Genomic DNA, 24,021 nt, shown 5'->3' with positions numbered 1-24,021 from the left:
GCGTGATGCTGCCTTGTCCTCTATTGGTGTCATGTCCAGTGTCAATGGGGAGCTGTTCAGCAAAATAACATGCCCCAAGAGACAGCATGGTGTCAATGCTGAATTCAACCTACAAAACCAGTGATACTACTGAATCATACATGAAGGGTGTAATGCTCATTCCTCATTCTCCACTTAATGACTATTAACAGAGCTAGAGCTGTGGCAGAGATAAACAGCTAAGGAACTTGAAACAAGCATTATGCAGGGAGATACCAAGTGTTATGAAACTGCCCATGTTTGTCTAATTCCAGTCAAACAAAGCTCCTGTTCACTTATGAAGAGGGGTAGAAATGTGGGCAGGGAGGGTAAGAATGAAAATAGTTGTTCTGGATCATGCACTAAGCCTGTTATGGAGGAAGATTCTTAGTGCCAACAAAATTTTGTCTCCCTCTATGGATTTGTGATTTTGTCTCCCTATGGATGATTCCCCAACAACTATGTGTGCTGCTGGGTTACTAGCAAATGCAAAATCATTCAGCAGTGTGCTAGATATCAGGGCTGAATTTGTGACACTGTTGATCCATCTGCAGAATGTGGCACATGCCAGTTGCTTTATGCAGGTTGGACTGAGTTGCGGCTGGACTCCATAACAGAGGATGTCCATAACCCAATTAAGAAACAGGCTGATGTTTCCCCCTTCTTCTACCTTGGCTTTTATTCCATTGGCTTTTCTTAGCGTCTGCTTTATTGTAATTCTAATAAAGTTTTTCCCAGGTTTGTAGATATAACAATTTTTTTTTTAAGTTTGAGAAAAAAGGAAGCCTGCTCATTGGGCCTGTTTCCCCAAAATCTCATTGCTCAATCTATAACGTAAATGGATCATTAATGCATGCAATTCAACTAAAATGTGCATTTTAATCCGATAAGTATAACAGGTTTTCTAAATATGTAGAGTCTGATTATCTGCCATTATGTAATGTCTACTTCATTTTAACAGATGGGTGCAAACAGCAAATGCAAGAATTTTGCATCTAAGGCTAAAAAATGTGTAACCTGAGCACCAGTCATCCTGAAAGAAAGAAAGAATGCCAAAGCGTTTTATGATGTAGACTCCTGGGGTGAAATCCTGGCCCCACGAATGTCAGTGGGAGTTTTGTCACTGATTTCAGTGGGGGGTGGGGGAGGAGTCAGAATTTTATCCCATCGTTAATTGTAAATACATGTTCTTTTCTGATCCATTTTTCCTGATTCTCCTCTCACTTAAACCAGTTTTTACACTGGGTTAACTTCATCAACTGCAGTAGAGTTACACCGATGTAGCTGAGAGCAGAATCAAGCCCAGAGATACTTTATCTTCAAAATAATCAGCTGCATGCTGTGCAGTCCTCCCTTTCAGTAAAGCTGTGTTTGAACCTCTATAAGGGGGATGTTTATAGCGAGTTTCCATGGGGCAGGGTGAGAAAGTCCTTTAGCTTTATATCAAGGAGTAGCCTGATAAGATAATCTTATAATGATGGAGCACCGTATCTAGATATTTCATGTGCATCGACTCCATATACATACCCACAATTAGTGACAGATGGAAACCAGGCATAAGAAGTTTTGTCCAATCACCACACTACAATTTTCAAAGATAAAGTGCTTTTTTTTAAATGGCTAACCCTTGCACCTGGCTGTTGCATGCACACTTCAGACTGCATTATCAAAAACTAGAACATCTGAACAAAAAAAGGATGGAGCCTAAGCACTAGGGCAAATTAATTTTTTTTCCTTTTTATTTTGCGTTCTAACAGAACTTTTGTCAAACATAGAGCACGTGAACACATGACAGTTTCCTTCACTGTTTCTCACACAGAGCTGTTTATAGAAGAGGAATACCTGGGAGGAATGTTTCTAAAGCCATAGATAGCTTCTCCATGTATTTCTTTTTTCATTTGTTTTGTTTTTGTTGAATAATATGACAAAGCATAATAAGAAAACTTTTCTTAAATAGTGTGAATATCAAATAGTATCCATCAATCCCTGAATCATGCTATTCAAAGTGCTTAAATCTACACTAAAAATAGAACAACAAAAAAGTACCCCCAATGTGGCTAAAGAAACACCTACCAATGCCTAGAATGTGACTGTCGCCAGGTTGTTACACTCTATATTTATTCCACATCTCAATCTTCATCTTAAAAAATATAAAGGGGAGGGACAAGGGAAAGATTTTACAATATTTTAATTTTTCTGGGTATTGGAAGAATTTAGAATCCAGTCAAATGAAGTTAAATGCCATCAGTTCCTGGCAGGCATCTATAATATAAAATAAATAACAACCATCTTACAATCTGAAAATAATCAAATCTGTAAAGCTGTCTTGAAATTCTATCTGCCCTGGCAGCTTCATTTCCATTTTGTGGATATTTGGCACATGTCCAGGGGGACACAACTGAAATAAAGAACAGATTGTAGAAAAGGACCCGAGCGAATTGTCAGAGAAAAAAACATTTTTCAGCAAATAAAAATCAGTGCACATCCCAAAGCTCCTTTAACTGGTTATGCAGATACTGAGAATTCTTGACTGTTACAACATAATAGTCGTTCCTCAGACATTGTCAATATTGACTTACCCCCACAAACGCCCACAAACTGCAGGTTACACATTTTTGACCAATCACATCTTACTAATGAGACCAAAATATTAAAACTTGTATTTTTTTGAATATAGTGATAATAAGAATGAACAAATCACACAACATCCATTATATTGGCCAAAACCAGTCAGCTGTTATGAAAATCCCTAACAGGTAACGAGTTGCTGAAATAATTTAAAAGCTGTGCATGTTGTATTGTTGATAAAAAAAGGGGGGGGGCGCAATCCTCTGCTGATGGTCATTGCGGCACCTCCACTAGTTCCATTTACACCAGCAGAGAATATGGCCTTTTAAAAGAAAAATAATCTAACTCCACTCTTTAAATTTTCTAAAATGGAAAGTGACTTTTGCATCATTTGAATGTAAATATGGGCAAGATCTTTATTCCATTAGTTCTAGAGATATCTGAACAGGGATTTTTTATTTTATTTTATTTTTTTAATCTGGGAGCAACGGCACACATGTAATCTGCAATCCTCAAAGATGGAATCATGCATTAAAGACCAAACTAGTTTATTTATTTATTCAATAAACTTAATGGTTTTTAATGCTTCCATGTCCAATTTAAATATTAATATTGTATAAATAAATGTTTATTCTTACAACATTGATGTTCGTTGGTATTCATAATTTCTTTTTTACTACCTGAGTTCTTATTTAAGTCACCTTGAAATCAATAAGGTTTTACTTATTGTAACAAGCTAAAACAAAATATAAAAATGCTCAAATGTGACTATATCACTGAAAAGTAATTACAGTGATTGGAACATTCAAATACAAGGGGATGCATACTAAGCTGGAAAGAAATGTTTTGCTCTTACTTTTTAGAAAAATCCATTTTCTATAATACAATGTGACAAACCATAGTTGATATTTGTCCTTCTACTCCCCTTTGGTTTGGAAGCCATCCTTGTAAATCTCAACAGGATTTACTGCACTTCAACACCGATTATCTTACCTATTACCTTACTTGTTTGACAATTGCAAATAACCTCATTTGCAGAATTTAAAAGGGGGAAAAGAAAAAGTCAAATGCTTAACAAAAACAAGCATACACACATTCACACTGTTCCAGAAGTGATCGAATTAGGGTTGTTGCTTTATATAAATAAAAGGGATACAAATCAACTCATCCGTAAAACAAAAACAAACTCTACTTTCTACACACTCTGTAGCGGTTACTGTGAGGCAATTGATACATATTGGGTATATCTTGTTGTCTGACAAGCATTTACTGGGTTAAATGGTAGATGATCAGACTGTCTGTAGTGTTACCCAGCATGGGACCATCATAAGGGGAGGCAGGAGGAAAAAGTGTTGTCATGGGATAAGTAATGAAATTGGAGCTCAGAATGACTGGCGGGGTCCTCCTAAGAACAAAGGTTCTTCACAATGGTGAAATGCAGCAGGCATGGCCTTCGTGTATCAGGCTAGGCAGGCCAACAAAATGGATGGTGCTTCTGATATTAACATAGCTTCGTCCAAGCATTCCCAAGAAATGTTTAAAAAAATTCTAAAACTATACTAATGGAGCAAAAAAGATTTCCTATCTATACAGCAGTCTCTTCATTTAAAAAAACCGTAATATACAAATTCCAATGACGTATAAAACAAAGTCAAAAATGTGAATGGCAAGAGACATGGGTAAAACAGGAAGACTGATGCTACAAAGAAACTGCAAAAAACATATGTACAAGACCCTGTTTTTCCTCGTATTTTATAGATTGTAATGCATGTTTAACAGCAGCAGTCGAGGATGTAGTTCCAGGCACCAGACTGCACACTTAGCTCCTACTCCAGGGGGCTGGGGTCCCCCTTTGCATTTCTGTCACCAAATGACACTTGATATACTGGTCTCTCGTGGCAAGAGGGGCAGTATCGCACTGTTTGTGTGAGCCTCATCTGGATTCTGCTCTCTGTTAGTTTTTGTCTGCGGCCGCTGCCCATTGATAAGTGTCATAGGGATGTTGCAGTAGGTATGCTGGTTACCTATTGAGGTAAGAGGCAGGGTCCCAGTAGGAGGTACATCGTATTCATAGCTTCTATAATAGTGTTTCTGGCGCATCTGTGAATGATACGTATTATGAAAGGTGGAGCGCAGATCTGGATGGGCAGTGGCAAGAGCAGTGGAGGTGGCAGCAGCCATTGAAATTGCTGAGACCGTCTGCAGTTCCCCAAAGGGCCCCTGCTCACTGACATCTAAAACCTGCTCATGTGTGATGGGTTCTATCCTCTTAAAAGGCATTTCGTACTGTAAACGTTTCCAGAATTTAGAATTCAACTTGTTGCATTTTGGTCCATGCCATTTAATGACAGTTAGAAGCTTGATGGTATGTTTCAGGGCCTCCACCTCCTGGTAGTTCATAATTCCCCGGAGTTCACTGCATTCAATTAGTATCACTTTAATTTCTCCAGTGACTAGCATGTTCCGAAGCCTGGTTTCCAGTTCGAAGATACTCCAGCCTCTCCTTACCACATAATTTGGAGTCATGACGATGATCAGTCGCTTGCTTTGGTCTACACATCGTGCCACATCTTCAATGTAGGCTATAAAAAAAGACAGTTGCTCAAGATCAGTCAAAGCAAATATCTCACCCCAAAACCTCAGTAGAAACAAATGGGCTAAATTCTCCTGTCCAGGAACAGCTGGCTGAACACTGAAAAGTATTGATTGCATACATTCATTCAGCTCCCCCTCCCCTCACATGAATAGGTTTCTATTCATCAGAATATTTGGGTATTGGCTAACTTTTTGTACAATACCTACATCTGCATGTCAGCAAGGCTATGCATTATCATCATCAATCTTCTGTTTTAAAAGTCATTCTGTGCGGTAACAGAACAATGACCATGTGATTTAGGGGAACCAATCATACATAATAAACTCACAAGTTACTCTTGTGTAAATTGTAGGGTTGGACCCTCAGTCTATCTTTTTTTTTTTCAGGCATCTACAATGTTGCCTCTTGTGAATTAATATTCAGATTATTGCAGATCTTTTCAACAACTTTGCTGCTAATGTGTCTATTTTTTTTCTTTTTAAGATAAAAGATTCGTTACTGCCTTTAGTAAAAGTAAATTAGAATAATCCAGTAAGAAAGTGGCAGTTTGAAAGCTACAGGAAGCTATGGAGATGGACTTTAAAACTTCTCACTAAAGCGGTAGCTAAAATTGAGCAGGACTATGCAAACTAAACATGAACAAGTAGTAAATGAACAAAACTAAGCACTAATTAGTTAATTTTGCTCTCTGTGAAGATCTCCAGTAGCCACACCAAAAACTCATCTGCTGTGAATACTAACAGAATGCCCTGGCATATAGCATTCCTTAAAAGAGCCACAAATGCATCACTCCATTGTTGTATTACTTTCAACACAAGTCTATTATCCTCCCTATAAAAAGCTTGATTTGTTTCTGGAATAAGCAAAGGGCTAAATTCTGAGTCCTTACTCAGATTTTACTCAATGCACATTCAGGGCCATGGGAATCTGTCCAAGTATGGACTGAGTTAAAACAGATTAAGGACATCAGTATTTGATTCATAGATCGAAAGGCTCCTCACCAAACCCTACAAAATACTGGCCTTGTCATGCTTTCCTGTCTATGTCTTTCCTGAACCCTATCATCTTAACTGAAAATAATACCAACCAAATACGCAAGTGATATTTTAGGGAAGAACAGAGGCAAGACAACAAATATATTAAAAGTGCACCCCAAAAATCAGATAAAATATATTTTTTTAAAAATGATGGAGAAAACTCAGAGATAAGACTCTGAGGATATTATGATAGAAAGTACATTATTGGAACATATATGTATTTTCTGTTTTCCCCATATAGGAAACACACACACGGCTGAATATAACTTACTTCCAGTGGGAATCAAATCTCTATCTGGTATGAACAACTTGTACCCATAATGCTTTTCAAGCATATCTGGTAGGATCTCAAGAGCAAATCGTTCTTCTTCCCCAGTTTCTTGATTCCACTGGTCTGGATCCACTTTGGTATAGGATAGATATGCATCATAATCTTTGTTGTCTAAAGAAAGAAAGAAAGAAAATGAGGTATTTTGACTTGATCTTCAGACAATAATATGTTTTCACTAGATAATTTTGTGTCATCAGCAAATGCCATAGATAAAGAAGCTAGTTTTCACTTCCAGATATGGGTCCTCTCATTTATCCTGCTTTGACACTGATGGAGTTATGCCTAATTTACACAGATGTAAGAGAGCCCATGGTCTTACCCTGAAGGTGAGTTGTGCATATATATTTGTATGGATGGATATAAAAGCAATCATTCACCTGTTTGTTTTTTTGTTTTGGTTGGTGTTATTTGAGCAGAGGGAGATAATTCCACTAAAATAAAAAATAATATAAAGCCTTTTCCTGCCTTGAGAAAAGAAAGTAAATATCTATGTTAGTGCAATATTTGCATATTTAAACACCCAAAAGTCCAGAAATGAAATAATTAAAGTTAATTAGCATGCACTGCATGTTTGTACTGCAATATCTTAGACCACCTTAATACATGCAATGCCTAATATATAAGAACTCCCAGTCAAGCCGAACTGTGGTCAGTGCAAGACTGGAGAAGTTGATGGAGGGCAAAGGTGGCTTTATGTTGTTCTAACTTAAGTCTGCTGCCTAAAGTAACTGATCTAGCACCCAGGGCCTGCTTACTCTGCCCCACATCATGGGCCCAGAAGTGTTTAGTGTATATGCTGCGCTATGCCAGCCTCAGTTTTCCCTATGCAGGATGAAGGAGGGGTAGGAGGGCAGAATGTGACCAAATACGTGCAATATAAACAAATAAACGGCCCAATGCTGCAAAGATTTAAACACAGATGTAACTTTACTTATATGAGTAGTCTCATTGACTGTACATGAGTAAAGCTACTGACATGGTTAAGTTTTTGCAGAATTGGGCCCCAATGATGCAATTGAAATCATAATTAAAATATTATGAATTTTCTGACTTTTGGGTGTTTAAATTTGCACACTTACTGCTGCCTTAATGTAAGATTTGTATTTAATATGGTCTTTTTCATTTCAATCTGAGGGGAAAAAAATCACCCTTTTTGGAAATTTGCTTGCTGTGCTTACTTGTAAGACTGAATGAAAGAAGCCATCATTAATTTTCATTAGGAGGTCAATAATGGCAAGTGCTCTGGAACTAATTCAGTGGAATAAGAGGTCACATTTTGATTTTTGTTGTGAAGAAAGTAGAGAAAAATCAATGGCAGGAGTAATGAAATGTTAACATCCTTTAATTCTCTGGACAGTATTATGCACCAGCCATAGAGAATATCAATTGCTTGAAAAGGAGGCTTGATTGAATATTCTACTGTGTGCCATAAGTAATGTTATAGTCATTCAATGCTGATTTCAGCTATTTACTAACAACAAATCCTTTTCTCACTTTACTCCTTTTTACATTTTAACAGCTCCTGTTTAAAAAAAGCATGCAGAATGCAGGACTAGTGCTGCCTGTCTGTACAAAATGAATATATGACATTTTACATATTGTTCTTCTCCCTTCTCCCTGTGAACTGTACACTCTATCCTCTAACATTTACAGATGATACAAATCATACCACAGCCACACTAGCAACTTTACACATATAACATTATATCAATTCCCCATTATACTCTTTTTTACTTGAGCTGCATTTTCTTCCACATTGGAATCAAATATCAAGGAGCTGTGTTTGTGTGTGTACAACAGACCAGAAGAGCTCCCTGAACTATAAACACTTTCTTCCTGGATAATTCCTTCAGTCATGCTTCACTGCAGTATTTGGAATATCAAAATTCATCAAGACAGAAACAAGTCTCATGTCACAAACCAATGGCTTGTGACTTTACTGAATGAATGAAATAGGAGGCAGAAGCTGATTATAGAGGAGAAAGCATCTGATTACACAGAAATAGGTTGTATATCTTATATTATTAATCAGCAATAAGGTAAAGAGATTATTGGAAAACTACCACAACTAGCAGTGTGAAACTTTGGTAATTTTACATTAAAAAAAAAAAGATATTTGATTGAAAGGCTATAGCATTACAAGAAGCAACAATAATGATACTTGCTTGAGCATGGCCATGATACTTTAAAATTCCTTGATTGGGTATGTGACTGCATTAATTTCTCTAGGGGACACATTATAAGGCATAATGAGTATTCAGACAAACTGGTTTGAAGGCATCAGGGCATTTCCTATTGAGACACTTTGTACATTTCTAATCTGAGGGAAATTTGTTTGCATTCTGTCATGGTTTTCTTCATAAATGCAACAGTGTAATATTTATTTCAATAACACCTTTCTTCTATACTGTAGAGGGTCCAGCTCCAGTGTCTCCACTGACTGCAACTAGGGTACAATTTTACAGAGAGAGACAACCAGATCACAGGTTAACTAGAACCAGGCAGGTTAAAATTAACACCTTGACTTCCTACTATAAGGCAGAAGGCATCAAGCTCGGGTCATGGAGATACACAATACCTAGTGAACGTGTGTGCAGTATTCTGCATAATGCAAGGAGCAGGCAGCTGCATTCCTAATAGGACTTCATTTAGAATTCAGGGTAGTATATGTTTTCAAGTTTCTATACTGTAAATTTACGTGTAGAATTCAAGAGGTACTGAAGAATTTAAAAAACGTATTAATCTCAGATCTGATTATCTTAAACACAGAATGTCACCTTACAATTCATCATAGCAGTTAAGATGACTGGCTCTTGGAACCTTAGTTTTTCCATTCCATGTCTTGAGGCAAGGTTCTCTCTGATGAGGGTCTCTGGCTTTGGAAATTGCTATCCTTAATTTTGTTCTTGCTTTGCTCTTTTCTGTAATTTAGGCACCATGACAAATGTGCTGTGGATCTTAGTAAAACAGAATTTATTTTTAACTATTTGTCAGAAAGAGTGACAAACAGAAGCACTTAGATCAGGGGTCGGCAACCTCTAGCACGTGGCTCGCCAGGGTAAGCACCCTGGCGGGCCGGGCCAGTTTGTTTATCTGCCGTGTCGGCAAGTTCGGCTGATCGCGGCTCCCACTGGCCATTGAGGGAGGCAGGAAGTGGCATGGATGAGGGATGTGCTGGCTGCGGCTTCCCGCCTCCCCTATTGGCCCGGGACAGCGAACCATGGCCAGTGGGAGCCGCGATCGGACGAACCTGTTGACGCGGCAGATAAACAAACTGGCCCGGTCCACCAGGGTGCTTACCCTAGTGAGCCACATGCCAGAGGTTGCCAACCCCGACTTAGATAAACAGGCAACATGATTCCTTTGACTGTCCATTTTATAATTTAGAGAGACAAGGTGTGGGGTGCAATATCTTTTATTGGACCAACTTCTGTTGGAGAAAGAGACACAGAGCTCTTCTTCAGGTCTGGAAAAGGTACTCAGAGTAGGAGCACCAGAAGTGCCCTAAAAGGAGTGGCACAGATGCCTGAACCGTGGTCCCACCCCCATGCAATGCCACTGTACTGCCCCTTCTCCCCAAATCCCCAACCTCACACCATCCCTGCCCCCATACCATGTCCCTGCATCACCTCTTCCTCTGGTCTGCCTGTTCTGGCATGCCTGACTAAGAGGCCATGTCTACATACAAAATTAAGTCGACCTAACTTACATCAGCATATAGCTACCGCAGTAATTACATCACTTATGTGTGTCAACACTTTGCTCCTTGTGTCAGCGGTGTATGTCGTCACCAGGATAGCTTGTATCTATTGTACTGTTACTGTGGGGCATTATAGGAAGGCTCCTGAAGGCCAGTAACAGTTGACATAAACAACGCAGTGTCTACACTGATATTGCGTCGTCCTAACTACATTGACCTTGATGCTATGCCACTCATGGATGTAGAGTTTTTAAGTTGGCATAGCTGGGCAGTTATGTTGGTGGGAGCAAAATTTAAGTTAAACACTTATAGAATCAAAGACTCGTAGGACTGGAAGGGACCTTGAGAGGTCATCTAGTCGAGTCCCTGCATTCACGACAGGTCCAAGTATTAGCTAGACCATCCCTGACAGGTGTTTCTCTAACCTGCTCTTAAAAATCTCCAATGATGGAGATTCCACAATCTCCCCAGACAATTTATTTCAGCATTTCACAACCCTGACAGGAAGTTTTTCCTAATGTCCAACCTAAACTGCCTTGCTGCAGTTTAAGCCCATTGCTTCTTGTCCTAGCCTCAAAAGTTAAGGAAAATATTTTTCTCCCTTCTCCTTGTAACAACCTTTTATATACTTGAAAACTGTTATCATGTCCCCTGTCAGTCTTCTCATCTCCAGACTAAACAAACCCATTTTTTTAATCTTCCCATGTTTTCTAGACCTTTAATCATTTTTGTTGCTCTTCTCTGAACTTTCTCCACTTTGTCCACATCTTACCTGAAATGTGGCATCCAGAACTGCACACAATACTCCAGTTGAGGCCTTATCAGAATGAAGTAGAGCAGAAGAATTACTTCTCATGTCTTGCTTACAACAGTCCTGCTAATATATCAGGGAATGATGTTTGCTTTTTTTGAAACAGTGTTACACTATTGACTCATATATAGCTTTTGATCCACTATGACCCCCAGAACTTTCTGCAGTACTCCTTCCTAGGCAGTCATTTCCCATTTTGTATGTGTGCAACTGATTGTTCCTTCCTAAGTGGGGTACTTTACATTGTCCTTATTGAATTTCATCCTATTTACTTCAGACCATTTCACCAGTTTGCCCTGATTATTTTGAATTTTAATCCTATCCTCCAAAGCACTTGCAACCCCTACCACCGTGGTATCATCAACAAAGATTATAAGTGTACTCTCTATTCCAGTGTTTCCCAAACTTGGGACGCTGCTTGTTTAGGGAAAGCCCCATCCACAGGTCTGGATGATCGTAGCTCCCACTGGCCGCGGTTCACCGCTCCAGGCCAATGGGAGCTGCTGGAAGTGGCGCGGGCCGAGGGACATACTGGCCGCTGCTTGCAGCAGCTCCCATTGGCCTGGAGCAGCGAACAGCGGCCAGTGGGAGCCACAATCGGCTGGACCTGCGGATGTGGCAGGTACACAAACTGGCCCGGCCCACCAGGGACTTTCCCTAAACAAGCAGTGTCCCAAGTTTGGGAAACACTGCTCTATGCCATTATCTAAATCATGGATGAAAGTATTGAACAGAACTGGACCCAGAACTGATCCCTGCATGACGCCACTCAAAATGCCCTTCCATCTTCACTATGAACCACTGATAACTACTCTCTGGGAATGATTTTCCAACCAGTTATGCACCCACTTTATAGTATCTCCATCTAGGTTGTATTTCTCTAGTTTGTTTATGAGAAGATCATGCAAGACAGTATCAAAAGCCTTACTAAAGTCAAGATATACCATATTTACTGCTTCCCCCCATCCGCAAAGTTTGCTACCCTGTCAAAGAAAGTTATTAGGTTGACTTGGCATGATTTCTTTTTGACAAATCCATTCTGACTGTTACCTATCACCTTATTATCTTCTAAGTGTTTGAAAATTGATTGTTTAATTATTTGCTCCATTATCTTTCTGGGTACTGAAGTTAAGATGACTGGTCTGTAATTCCCCAGGCTGACCTTATTTCTCTTTGTATAGATTATCACTATATTTGCCCTTTTCTAGTCCTCTAAAATCTTTCCTGTTTTCCATGACTTTTCAGAGATAATCACTAATGACTCAGATATCTCCTCAGTCAGCTCCTTGAGTATTCTAGGATGTATTTTTATCAGGCCCTGGTGACTTGAAGACACTTAACTTGTCTAAGTAATTTTGAATTTGTTCTTTCCTTATTCAAGCCTCTGATCCTACCTCATTTTAACTGGCATTCACTATGTTAGATGTCCAAATTGCTACTACTTGCTACTAATCTTTTTGGTGAAAACAGAAGCAAAAAAGTCATTTAGCACTTTTGCCATTTCCATATTTTCTGTTATTCCCCCTCCCCACCCACACACACACCACTGAGTAATGGGCCTACCCTGTTCTTGGTCTTCATCTTGCTTCTAATGTATTTGTAGAATATTTTCTTATTACCCTTTATGCCTCTAACTAGTTCAATCTCATTTTGTTCCTTGACCTTTCTAATTTTGTCCGTACATACTTGTGTTATTTGTTTATATTCATCCTTTGTAATTTGACCTTGTTTCCACTTTTTGTAGGACTCTCTTTGGAGTTTCAGATAACTGAAGATCTCCTGGTTAAGCCGGGGTGGTCTCTTGCCATACTTCCTATCTTTCCTATGCAGTAGAATAGTTTGCTCTAGTGTCCTTAATAATGTCTCTTTGAAAAAGTGCTAACTGTCTTGAACTGGTTTTCCTTTAGACTTGCTGTGCCTGGGATCTTACCCACCAACTCCCTGAGTTTGCTAAAGTCTACCTTCTTGAAATCCATTATCTTTATTGTGCTGCTTTCCCTCCTACCATTCCTTAGAATCATGAATGTTACCATTTCATGATCACTTTCACCTAAACTGCCTTCAGCTTTCAAATTCTACTTCCCTAGTTAGGTTGACATAAGCTGCATTGCACTGACCTAATTTTGTAGTGTAGACCAGGCCAGATTGTCAGAATTAAACACAAGGTGGAACAGACTGTTTAGCATAAGGAATTAACACATGTTGCAAGAGACCATTCAAGATGAAGTGAGACATTAACACTTCTGCAGTCGTAGAACAAAGGAGGGATAGTGGGTTACTGAGTGTTGTAATGAGCCATAAATGCAGTGTCTTTATTGAGTTCACGGAATTTTCATATCTAGCACATTTGTGAATTTAAACTTCCAGGATCATCTTTTGAAGGTCCTATGCAGGTTTCCTTTGAGGATGAGGACAGGGAGGTCAAAGATGGAGTGATCATTTTGTGAAAAGTAGTTTGCTGATCAATATGTTTTTATCTTTTATCATTTTTCTGTGAGTTCATTGGGGAGCATAATGATTGATTTGTTTCACCCACATAATTGTTATTGCAGCATTTAGTGTACTGGATGAGGTAGATCACATGTTGTGATTGTGTAAGACAACTGGATCACAACTGCCATGTCCCCACCAACAGTCATAGGAAAAAAGAATCAGCTCACTGCACACCCAACAGTAGGCAAAACCACACTCTTGACCATTACATTGATTGGTCAGGGGAAAAAAGACTGACTCTGAAATCCCTAACAAATATTACATCCACCGTAATCTCTCTCTCTCTCAGAGCACAGCAATACAGTCCCTGAAATACAATCACCAGACAGTGACCAAACCAGCAAACAAAGTGGGTACCATTGTATTCCTCAACCATGATGACTACCTCAATGAGGCTCTCTGAATGCATCTATTATAAAGAACTTAGAGAAGACCTCACACTACAATTCACCCAGGAATCTGAGAGTGTAATCAAATCCTTCCCCAAACAACTCGAAGAGAAACTCTACAAAATCATACCCCACAAACCCACCCCAGGGACCTTCTACATGCTTCCCAAGATACAGAAATAAGGGAATCCAGGCAGACTCATCCTATCTGGCCAGGACCCTCTTACTGAAGGAATACTAGGACTCATACAAACCATCCTCAAACCACTCAAGGGGCTACTTTACTTCAGTACACAACCAACTTCCTCGAGAAACTCTACAACATTAACAACCTTACTCAGAACGTCATCCTTGCCATCATGGATGTCATCTCCCTCTACGTTAACATCCCTCACCTGGGTTGCAAATCAGTTGACACAAATTCAGCACATGAAAAAACAGAAACAAAACCAAAAACCCACAGCCAAAAGCAAAACGTAGAGACATGATGACAATACAATTTCTTCTTTCAAATGAGAATTTACTAATTTCTCCTCATTAGCATAAGAAGTGCTATTAAAGCTGCCATCAGTGCATCTTCAGAATGAAAATGTGATTGATTGTTGCTTGCACTTTGGCTTTAAGTATAGATTATGCCATTTCAAAGATTTGTTTTTGTGAGGCTTGCATGCATTAGTGATAAACTGAATCACAGTCATTCACTGCCTGCTTCCTCCCACGCTTAGCAGGAAAAACACCTGCTAATTACCACACAAAGACAAGGAAGCTGAAGACTTCATCTGAATCTTTTTGTTGGTAGAGATTAAAAGCAAACTCTAAATATCACCTTTATTTGTGAGAGCTCAATTTCCTTTAACTATTTGAAGATTGCTCTTTCTAATTATTTATCAGGGTAGCACACCTTGCACCATATCAAGTTGGGCTGCACAATCACATTATATTACGTGAAGTGATTCAATCGACTCAACCCTACATGACATATGACATCCTATCATAGCCCCATGCATATTTATAAACATGTAGCTGTAGAGGGGGAAATGATTACTACTATAGACATTTTTGTGAGCTCTTTATTACATGACTCATTTGAAACAACTACAAAAATAAAGCAGGCAGTGAGGCTAGTTTGAACCAGTTTGCCCTCCCCCTCTCCCCAGCATAGCTATGCAATTGAGCCCCCAGCTGCAAAGCACAAGTTCAGTGTATAGCTTACTCCATCTTAGCCTCCCTCAGCCAACTCCGCCATGGCAACAGGGGATGGCGGGTGGGACGGGGAGAGAAGGTTTTCATTAGTTCCCCACAGAGGGGACCAGTAAGGAATGGGTCCAGATATAGTGTGTGTAATTTCCCTAAGGGGGCTCAAGGTATCTCCATAGAGGTCTCAGTCAGCACAAAGCAGCTTGTATCCCTGCACTCTCTGTAGCAGTGAAACATAAAGGCAAACCTCTAGGTATCATTTCTACATTCCTGGTGTAGTGGAGGCCCAACGAGATGCATATTTGTCAGCATTGTTTAAACTGGCTCTGCAAGGTCGACATTAAGGGTGAAATGCTGGCTCCACTGAGGTCAATAGGAATTTTGCTATTGACTTCAGTGGAGGCAGGATTTCACCCTAAACCTTTAAAATTGGTCATCCTAGGGTACACTTTTTGCATAATCTTCATTTCCGTTAGTGGCCATTTTAACACCCTATGCACCCCCAGTAAGTCTCCAGAGTCATTGACCATCAGAAGCTATACAAGCTTCTTGGGCTGCAGTCACAGATGCTGTTCTGATTTTAAGGGGCAAGAACCGCCTGTGTAGCAGTCATTTAAATGGCTTATTGTAACTAGATTTCATAAAACGAGACCCAAACGTTATGGATCTTTTTGCATCTATTATGCCCATGTGAGTAAATGGTTATTGAGCATGTAAATATGCATCTGTATGCATTCTCTTTCAGCAACTGTACATGCAAAAGGATTTGAGCCAATGCACAAAAGTTGTCTTACACTTTTCCAGGGGCTGAATGATAGACTCTACTTGGAATGAGTGCTATTATGTGCACACCTTACCTATTAACAGGTTGGCCACCATTCAGCCTCCTGTGGCTTTTGAGGACTTAAATGGCCTTAACAACTGCAGATATTTTTGCTGAATCAGGCCATAAGAATTATACTTGTGGATAAAAGTCTACAGGAATATCATTTGATGGAGTGCATGTGAGTCAGTTGGTTGTGGTCAGCCCCATTGAAGCAGACCACAAATTCTGCCGTGTGGCAGATGCAATGTATTTGACCATGAAGCTGTTAACATGGAAAAAAACAACACTGCTTGGACAAATGTCACAAGTAGCATTGCTAGGTCCAGGGTTTACTTTTAATGAACTTTACAGCTAGTTAGGCTCTTCATCTCTCTCATGTCTCCTGAAATCCTGTAGAGTAATTAATATTGACTGCAGAAACCTCTACTAGATTGAACAGAGCTGATCACATGCAGATTCCTTTGCTGCTAAATGTAGCCAGCAAGCCACTTCTGACTTTAGCAGATGTTCCATTTCTAGATCAATGGAAAACTTGATGGATAACTAATTCTCCTCCTTCCCCAGAGTACATTTCAGCATAGTATAGATTCAGACATAACTAGGATTTCAAGAAAAGAAATAGAAATAAGAGACCAGATTCATCAATGCCATACTGATTCAAAGGCAATTTCATACAGCAAACTTTGCTATTTTTAATTACCTTGGTTGATAAGAAATTATTTAAATAGGAATTGAGAGATTTTCCCAATGATTTTAGCCATTTCAAAACAATATTAACTAGTTCTAATTTGAGTGAGCTTCATAATTTGCTAATACACCAAATGTATTGCAGGCATGTATTTTCCATCTCCCTCAACATAGTGAAGAGTGTAATTGAAATGTTTGATTGACTACATGGGCATCCGGAGAATCTAAAAGTAATGATGAGTCTTTGCAAATTTAAAAAAGTTTTCTTCCCTTAACATTTATTGAAGGCTAATAGAAAAATGAAACTCATCATGCATTTAAATAACGGTGAGTCAATTTTAGTGTTTTTGAAAATAAGGGACTGTTAGCATTGGGGTAGCCGTAGTGCAAGCATGTAATGAGAAAAAATCCCTAAATATAGCAGCTCAGCTAATATATTTCCAGCTTTTTGAACAAAGACAATTATGCTAATTTATCTGGTGGCTTTGTGACATGCAACATTTGGGATTACGTTGTTTCAATAGTGACTGAGGTTTGGATTTGAACTTTGTTCTCAACTGGTTAATGGCCCTGCTACATCTTACCCCCAGCCACACACATTTAAATAGCAAGTGAACCAATTCTGTAATGAGCTTTAATGTAGTTAATTTTTTTGCTACCTTCCAATCAATTAACTCTTTTTGAATTTTAGAAGCCTAAATCTCATGATAAATTACTAAATTACACTGCTTCTAGGGTGTTTTATATGAATACTAATATAAACCTTTTCCCTAAAAAAATGAATTTCTGAAACACAGCTGATATTGCCTGAAAACAGGTAATAATTGAGAGCAAGTGAAAATCTGGTGTAAGAGGTCTGAAAGATTAATACAGTGCCACTATTGCAAACATACAAATTTTATCATCTATATTTTTGCTGACTTGCAATTGTCAAAACTCAAATATGGCATTGATAGATACACCAGACAGAATATTATTTAATTAACAAAACCAAACCGAGTAATCTATTATTAATGGTGGATCTTTTACTGAGCTTTATTCTAATTTCATATTCCTAATGAAATTAGAAAAAAAAAAACATGTTTAGATGCACTCTCAGTTGCTCTCATTAACTGTAAAAATTTAAATTAAATTCTACTTCTGAAGATTTACTACTTGTTAAATAAAATATTAGATACATTAGAGTCTTAGAAGATTGATATGAAAACCTAAACACTCCGATAAGGGTTTTAGAGTTCTAAAAAGATTATGACATTTAAAAGATAGTGATATTAACTATTCTCTCTATTGCTGAAAAATGTTTACCAGTCGAATGCAAAAACTACAAAAGGAATATTACTATAAGGTATCCAAAGAATGAACATGCACTATATGCTACCTGAGTGATCTATGAAAGGTCAGCAGAGACTAAACACGAGTAAAAATATTGACTGCATTATTTTTGGATGAATTAATAGACTAATGCTATTTGTGAACTGGGAGGCAGCCTTACAAGGGTGAGGTTTGCTTTGCTTTTCTAGTCACAGGTGGGTAGCGTAGGTTGAGATTTTCTCAGTTTCCTCTGTTGAAGCCATTTTTGTAGAAATAATTAAATAGTCTGTGGGCAAGAGAAAGAAAGCATCTCTATAGCCTGCTGCTTACAGCCCTCAACAAGGAGATGGGAGACCCAGGTTCATGTCCTTGTGCCAGTGACTAATTATTTATCGAAAGTGGAACAACTTTAACAGAGAGTCCCACATCAGAACACCCCACAGTCTGGTGCTTAGGGAACTCTCCTAAGAGGTGTCGGAGAGTTCCCTAAGCACCTATTCCCTTTCCCTATTCAAATCCTCTCTCCCCATCAGGGAAACAGTTGAATTGAACCTGGGTTTTCCACATCCCAGCTGAGTGCCCTAACCACTGGGCTAAACCTTACAAGGGAGGCATTACCACCTCTTCCTTTGGCCACTTTGTGAATCCAACCTTGTAATGTTTCAGGTTGAATTAAATTGTTTGTTCCACCCAAAATAGATGTTTTCAATTTCCTGAAATTAGTCAGAATTTTCAAATTCGGTTTGAATCCAATCTCTCTCTTCCCCACCCCCTGAACTACCAGGAATCTGAAAAAATCAGTTATTTACTGAATTAGAATGAGGAAAAAATGGTTTGGAGACACAGACCCTCAGCCTCTGTCTTGAAACAGTCTCCAATTTTCCTTAGGCTTAAAAAAAAAATGTATGGAAGGAGTACAGTCACTCATGTCCCTTCCCTAACACACAGCACTACTAACCTCAAGTTAAACCTGCTAGATTGGGTTATGCCAGCTGCGATCTTCAAATCTCTCATATCTTTGAGACTACTCTGGGTTCAAAAGAACATAATAGATGCTAGGGTGACCTTTTCTATTAGAACAGTTAATCTTATAAGGAACATTACTATGATAATGTTCATTCACCCATGAAAGCTTATGCTCCAATACTTCCGTTAGTCTATAAGGTGCCACAGGACTCTTTGTCGCTTTTTACAGGTCCAGACTAACATGACTAACCCTCTGATACTTATTTTTTAGTGACTTTCAGTTAAAATTATGCCTTAATTGCAATAAAAAAAATTAGGGAGACACTAACAATAGAACCCATTTTTCTTTTAACCAATAAGTTTCATGGATACAAGCTACAAACCCCCATCTGCAGATATAAATTGTCATTTTACTCTTTGAATGACATTTCAAATGCAGCCAAATGCCTAAAACTAAAAAGATTTAAAGTGAGTCGACACTGTGAGAATATAAATTTTAATTAAGAGGAGAAATCCTGTTTTTGTATAATTCTACCACTAATTCTACTACTAACATTTGGAAGGATTAAAGCTGCATTTTTGTCTAACTGCTTTATTTGATAAAATTTGAAATTGAGCTTCAAGAAATAACATTTCTTATTAGCAAACTGTGCCTGCAGCCAATTAGAACTCATATGCACACTTGAGGTTGTTGTTGCAGTGTTATTTCATTGGTCCCCAGGGGAGATTCTGTAATTGAGAATGTGTCACTAGCTTCAGCAGGAATCGCAGAGTTGTCATACCCGTATGGCCTAATCATTAACAAAAATACTTTCCAAGATGCCTAGACCATTTACAAAAATTATATCCCAAGGTATTGGTATTTTAATTTATATTAAAAGATTCTCAAAGGTGTCTTCCTTTTTTTTCATAATGCATGGGCTTGTCTACACATGGAGTTGTTCCTGATTACCTCCACATGTTTCAGAATAAGAAGTGCCTTGTTCCTGTTCAGCTTAACTCACAAACCACAGAAGTTATTAAGAACTATTGTTGACCTTCTTTTGTCTTGACAAAATCTGATGTGGATGATCCCATGTGAGCATTGCCAGTATTTTGCTGCAGAAGTGGGGGTGAAGGAGAAAGTGCTGTAGGGAGGTGGTTTGTATAAGCAGTCCCCAGTCCCACTTCCAACAGTGATTCCAAGACAGAAACTGCCCTGCCAAGCCTTCTACGTTAAGCATTGATTTGGCTCCCAGTGCCAAAAGCAATGGAAGCTCTCCTTTCCTTGACCTTCTGAATCAATGCAAAGCCTGGTGCATTTCTCCAAGTTGAAGCTTGAGTTAGAGAGCTGACGAGGGCAACACAGTTCTCATTTAGAGCTGTTATATCCTCCCCTGCAAAGACCCCATCTGAAAGATGCTGCCAGGAGGCACATCCAGTGAATACTCCACACAGCGAGAAGACTGAGGCAAGAGTGGAGGGTCTGTTATGAGGTGAGAGAGGGCACTCTGACCTCCTTATCATCATTTGATAAGTGAATGCATAACATCTGATAGCAGTTTAGTAAGAGGACTCCCAAGCTTCACTGGTACAGAGTGGCTCATTCTGTGGGATCTCATGGGAGTGTTACAATGTCGCACCATCCCCAACTTAGCCAACATTATTACTCTAAAAAACTGAAATTGTTTCCACTGCATCCTGACAACAATATATTGTATTGTACAATCTTAGCCAACCCATAATGACAGAGCCATAACTAGGCAGTTTAGCATTTGGGGTGAGCAAGCATTTTCACACCTCCTATAGTTTCTTTCATAGTTTTTCTACCTCATTTTTCTGCCTCTGTGGCTTTGCGCCCTAGGTGGCTGCCCCACTCACCCCACCCATAATGGGTGTTAATGTTTTGTGAGGATGGCTCGGAGAATAGGTGGGTTTTATAGTATTAATCTGTTTATTTGTTTATTCAGCCTTTTTCTATTTCTTATATTTCTTATATTCAGTTCTCCTACCCACCTGTTCCTTTAAATAAAACCACTCAGGGTGGGCTGATCACCTTCTGCGTTTTCACTCTTCAGTTTGAGAGTTTATTGATTCTTTTAGACTGTAAGTACTGCTCCCTCTAATTTAAATTGTTACTCTGAGTTCAGCTGAAAAGTTCGTGGATTGTACTAAAGCCTGCCCACTTTGCTCACTAACTGGGGTGTGTGACTAATGGGTCTGGGAGTAGTAAGCATACATGGACCACCTCCTCTACTTGCCTTGGGTGTGGGCCAAGGCACCGGGGGAAACTCAGTCTTCCACTGGTTCTCCTGTCCCTTCCATCCCAATGGCCTGCAGGGTGGGGGTAGGAGGAGGCAGTCTCCCACACCATCCAGGCTCTGATTCGGTCCTACCTGATTCTGCTGCCTGTGAATGACTGAGCTCATGACAGACCCACATGGACCTGAGAGTAGGAAGGAGGGATCGTTTCTGCCCATTGCTGGATGGTAGCCAGTTTTGCTTTGCTCAAGCCCCACCCTTCCCCACTCTTATCTGGTGAACTGGATCTCTTCCTATGCCAGGTACTAAGCCTATTGCCAAAGTTTGTTTTGGGGACTGGAAGGGATTTTTCCCATACAGCACAATGGCTATATGTTTTGGGTTTTTTTTTTCACTTTCCATCCAGCACCCCAGAGCGCGAGTTTTTGAATTTACATTACATTTATTGCAACTTTGGCATTTCCATTGTGGTTGGTGGGTTAAAAAAAGGGTCTGATTTGAGGTTTCTGTAACCCAATGTGCATTTCGGGCAGGGGCACTGACCATGACATTACATGGTGAAAGGGTTTGCTTCCATGTCTAACACAGCACGGGGCTCTCCTCATCTCATCCCTCCTACATCCTGAATGCAGGAGGGGAATAGGCTGGGACTCTGGCTTCCACCCAGTGTCCCTGAGTAGGCCTGGGGGTGTAGAAGAGCATGGTCTCAGACCCACTGTAGGTTTGTACAACCCAGGGCCACTGGAACAGTTCTGATGGGTAGTGTTTCCTCATTGGTTAATAGTTTAATGAAGTCATGATATCCACATTTAACCATATTCTGGCAAGCATGTCTCACTGTTTCTGTGTCCACATCAGTATTTAGAGACTATTTCTCCAGATGGAGATACCATATGGATTTATTGCAACTGGAATCTAGTATGTAAACATCTGCTTCAGTTGAGAAATGCCTTTCATTCAGTTTAATGAATCTAAGCCTAATAATTAAAGACTTTTGCACAGAGGATGGCACTGTTATCCAGAGGCAAGATTTTCTAGGTGAAATCCTGGCATGCCTATTGACTTCAATGGGGCCAGGATTTCACTCCCTATCAAGAGAGGTGTAACATTTATATACATATATACACGCACACACATATACATGTACATATACATACGATACTTTAAATATATGTAATATATACATCTAACATATATGTATATATAATGTATATGTAAAGCATCTTCCTTTTCTTGTTTCAAGACTTTTGTATATTCAAAGAGAAGAAAGGAGAAAGAAGTTATGGAATCATCTAGCATGAAGATTTTGCATTTTTTTCTGTTGCTTTGAGTATACCAATTGGTTAAGTTATTACAATTATTTTAGTAGTGGGGAAAAAAGGCAATGCTGGAGATCATTCAGTTTCTAAGGTGGCCCTTGAAAAATATAAATATTAAACCTTTTGTGTAAATATTAACTGTTAAACTAGCTTTATAGCAGGATGGGAACTGGTATGAAATCTCTCACCCTGGGATTTGTGTACTCTAGTGGCACAAGTTATGTCATACCTTGTCAAGGTAGCTTCAACTAGCAGTAGACTGTAATATTATTATACTTAGCACTTACATAGAAATCTATGTATAAGATTTTTGAAAATACTTAGACTCTTAAATCTATGATTAGGCCTGATTTTCTACATGGCCTGATTTTCAAAAGTGTTGAGCATGCAGAAGCTCCCAGTAAGCTCCTATTTTTGAAAATTTTGGGCTGTTTTTTCACAGTGTTATAGAACATTCATTAGTTCTCTTAACACTCCAAAATATAATATGTCTACAATTAGCAGAAGGGTAAAATGATACAGAAGAGACTTTCCAAGGTTACAGAGCAAGTCAGTGATGGATTCAGGATTAAAAATGGAGGAATTTCTGGTTTCCAAACACATACTTTTTCCTCTATTACATGCTGCCCCCTAGTAATCTTATAGAGCTCTGAAAGTTTAGGGCACAATTTCCTGGTGCAAGTGCTCGAGAAACCAACTGGGGCAGAGCTCTTCTTGACCTGCTGATCACAAACAGGGAAGAATTAGTAGGGGAAGCAAAAGTGGATGGGAACCTGGGAGGCAGTGATCATGAGATGGTCGAATTCAGGATCCTGACAAAAAGAAGAAAGGAGAGCAGCAGAATACAGACCCTGGACTTCAGAAAAGCAGACTTTGACTACCTCAGGGAACTGATGGACAGGATACCCTTGGAGAATAACATAAGGAGGAAAGGAGTCCAGGAGAGCTGGCTGTATTTTGAAGAATCCTTATTGAGGTTCCAGGAACAAAACATCCCGATGTGTAGAAAGAATAGTATATATGGCAGGTGACCAGCTTGGCTTAACAGAGAAATCCTTGCTGATCCTAAACACAAAAAAAGAAGTTTACAAGAAGCGGAAGCTTGGACAAATGAAGAGGGAGGAGTATAAAAATATTGCTCAGGTATGCAGGAGTGAAATCAGGAAGGCCATATCACACTTGGAGTTGCAGCTAGCAAGAGATGTTAAGAGTAACAAGAAGGGTTTCTTCAGGTATGTTAGCAACAAGAAGAAAGTCCAGGAAAGTGTGGGCCCCTTACTGAATGAGGGAGGCAACCTAGTGACAGAGGATGTGGAAAAAGCTAATGTACTCAATGCTTTTTTTGCCTCTGTCTTTATGAACAAGGTCAGCTCTCAGACTGCTGCACTGGGCAGCACAGTAAGGGGAGGAGATGACCAGCCCTCTGTGGAGAAACAAGTGGTTTGGGACTATTTAGAAAAACTGGACGAACACAAGTCCATGAGGCCAGATGCGCTGCATCCGAGGGTGCTAAAGGAGTTGGCGGATGTGA

General features: G+C 39.3%; 1 protein-coding gene across 2 annotated transcripts in view; it reads right to left on the bottom strand.

Moving 5' to 3' along the window:
• Positions 1-1,739: 1,739 nt before the first annotated feature.
• The window catches only part of IL1RAPL1 (interleukin 1 receptor accessory protein like 1), a 1,175,651-nt gene continuing 1,153,369 nt past the window's right edge, over positions 1,740-24,021 (bottom strand). For both annotated transcript variants that reach the window (XM_039511406.1, XM_039511397.1), the window contains 2 exons: positions 6,491-6,661; positions 1,740-5,168 (listed from right to left, as the gene is read on the bottom strand). In XM_039511406.1, the coding sequence (XP_039367340.1) occupies positions 4,450-5,168; positions 6,491-6,661 (890 nt within the window). In that variant the 3' untranslated portion in view covers positions 1,740-4,449. The remainder of the gene's footprint in view (positions 5,169-6,490; positions 6,662-24,021) is intronic.

Source organism: Mauremys reevesii, linkage group 1 (assembly GCF_016161935.1).
Source record: "Mauremys reevesii isolate NIE-2019 linkage group 1, ASM1616193v1, whole genome shotgun sequence".
Lineage (NCBI taxonomy): Eukaryota > Metazoa > Chordata > Testudines > Geoemydidae > Mauremys > Mauremys reevesii.
This window is presented reverse-complemented; position numbering and strand designations above follow the sequence as displayed.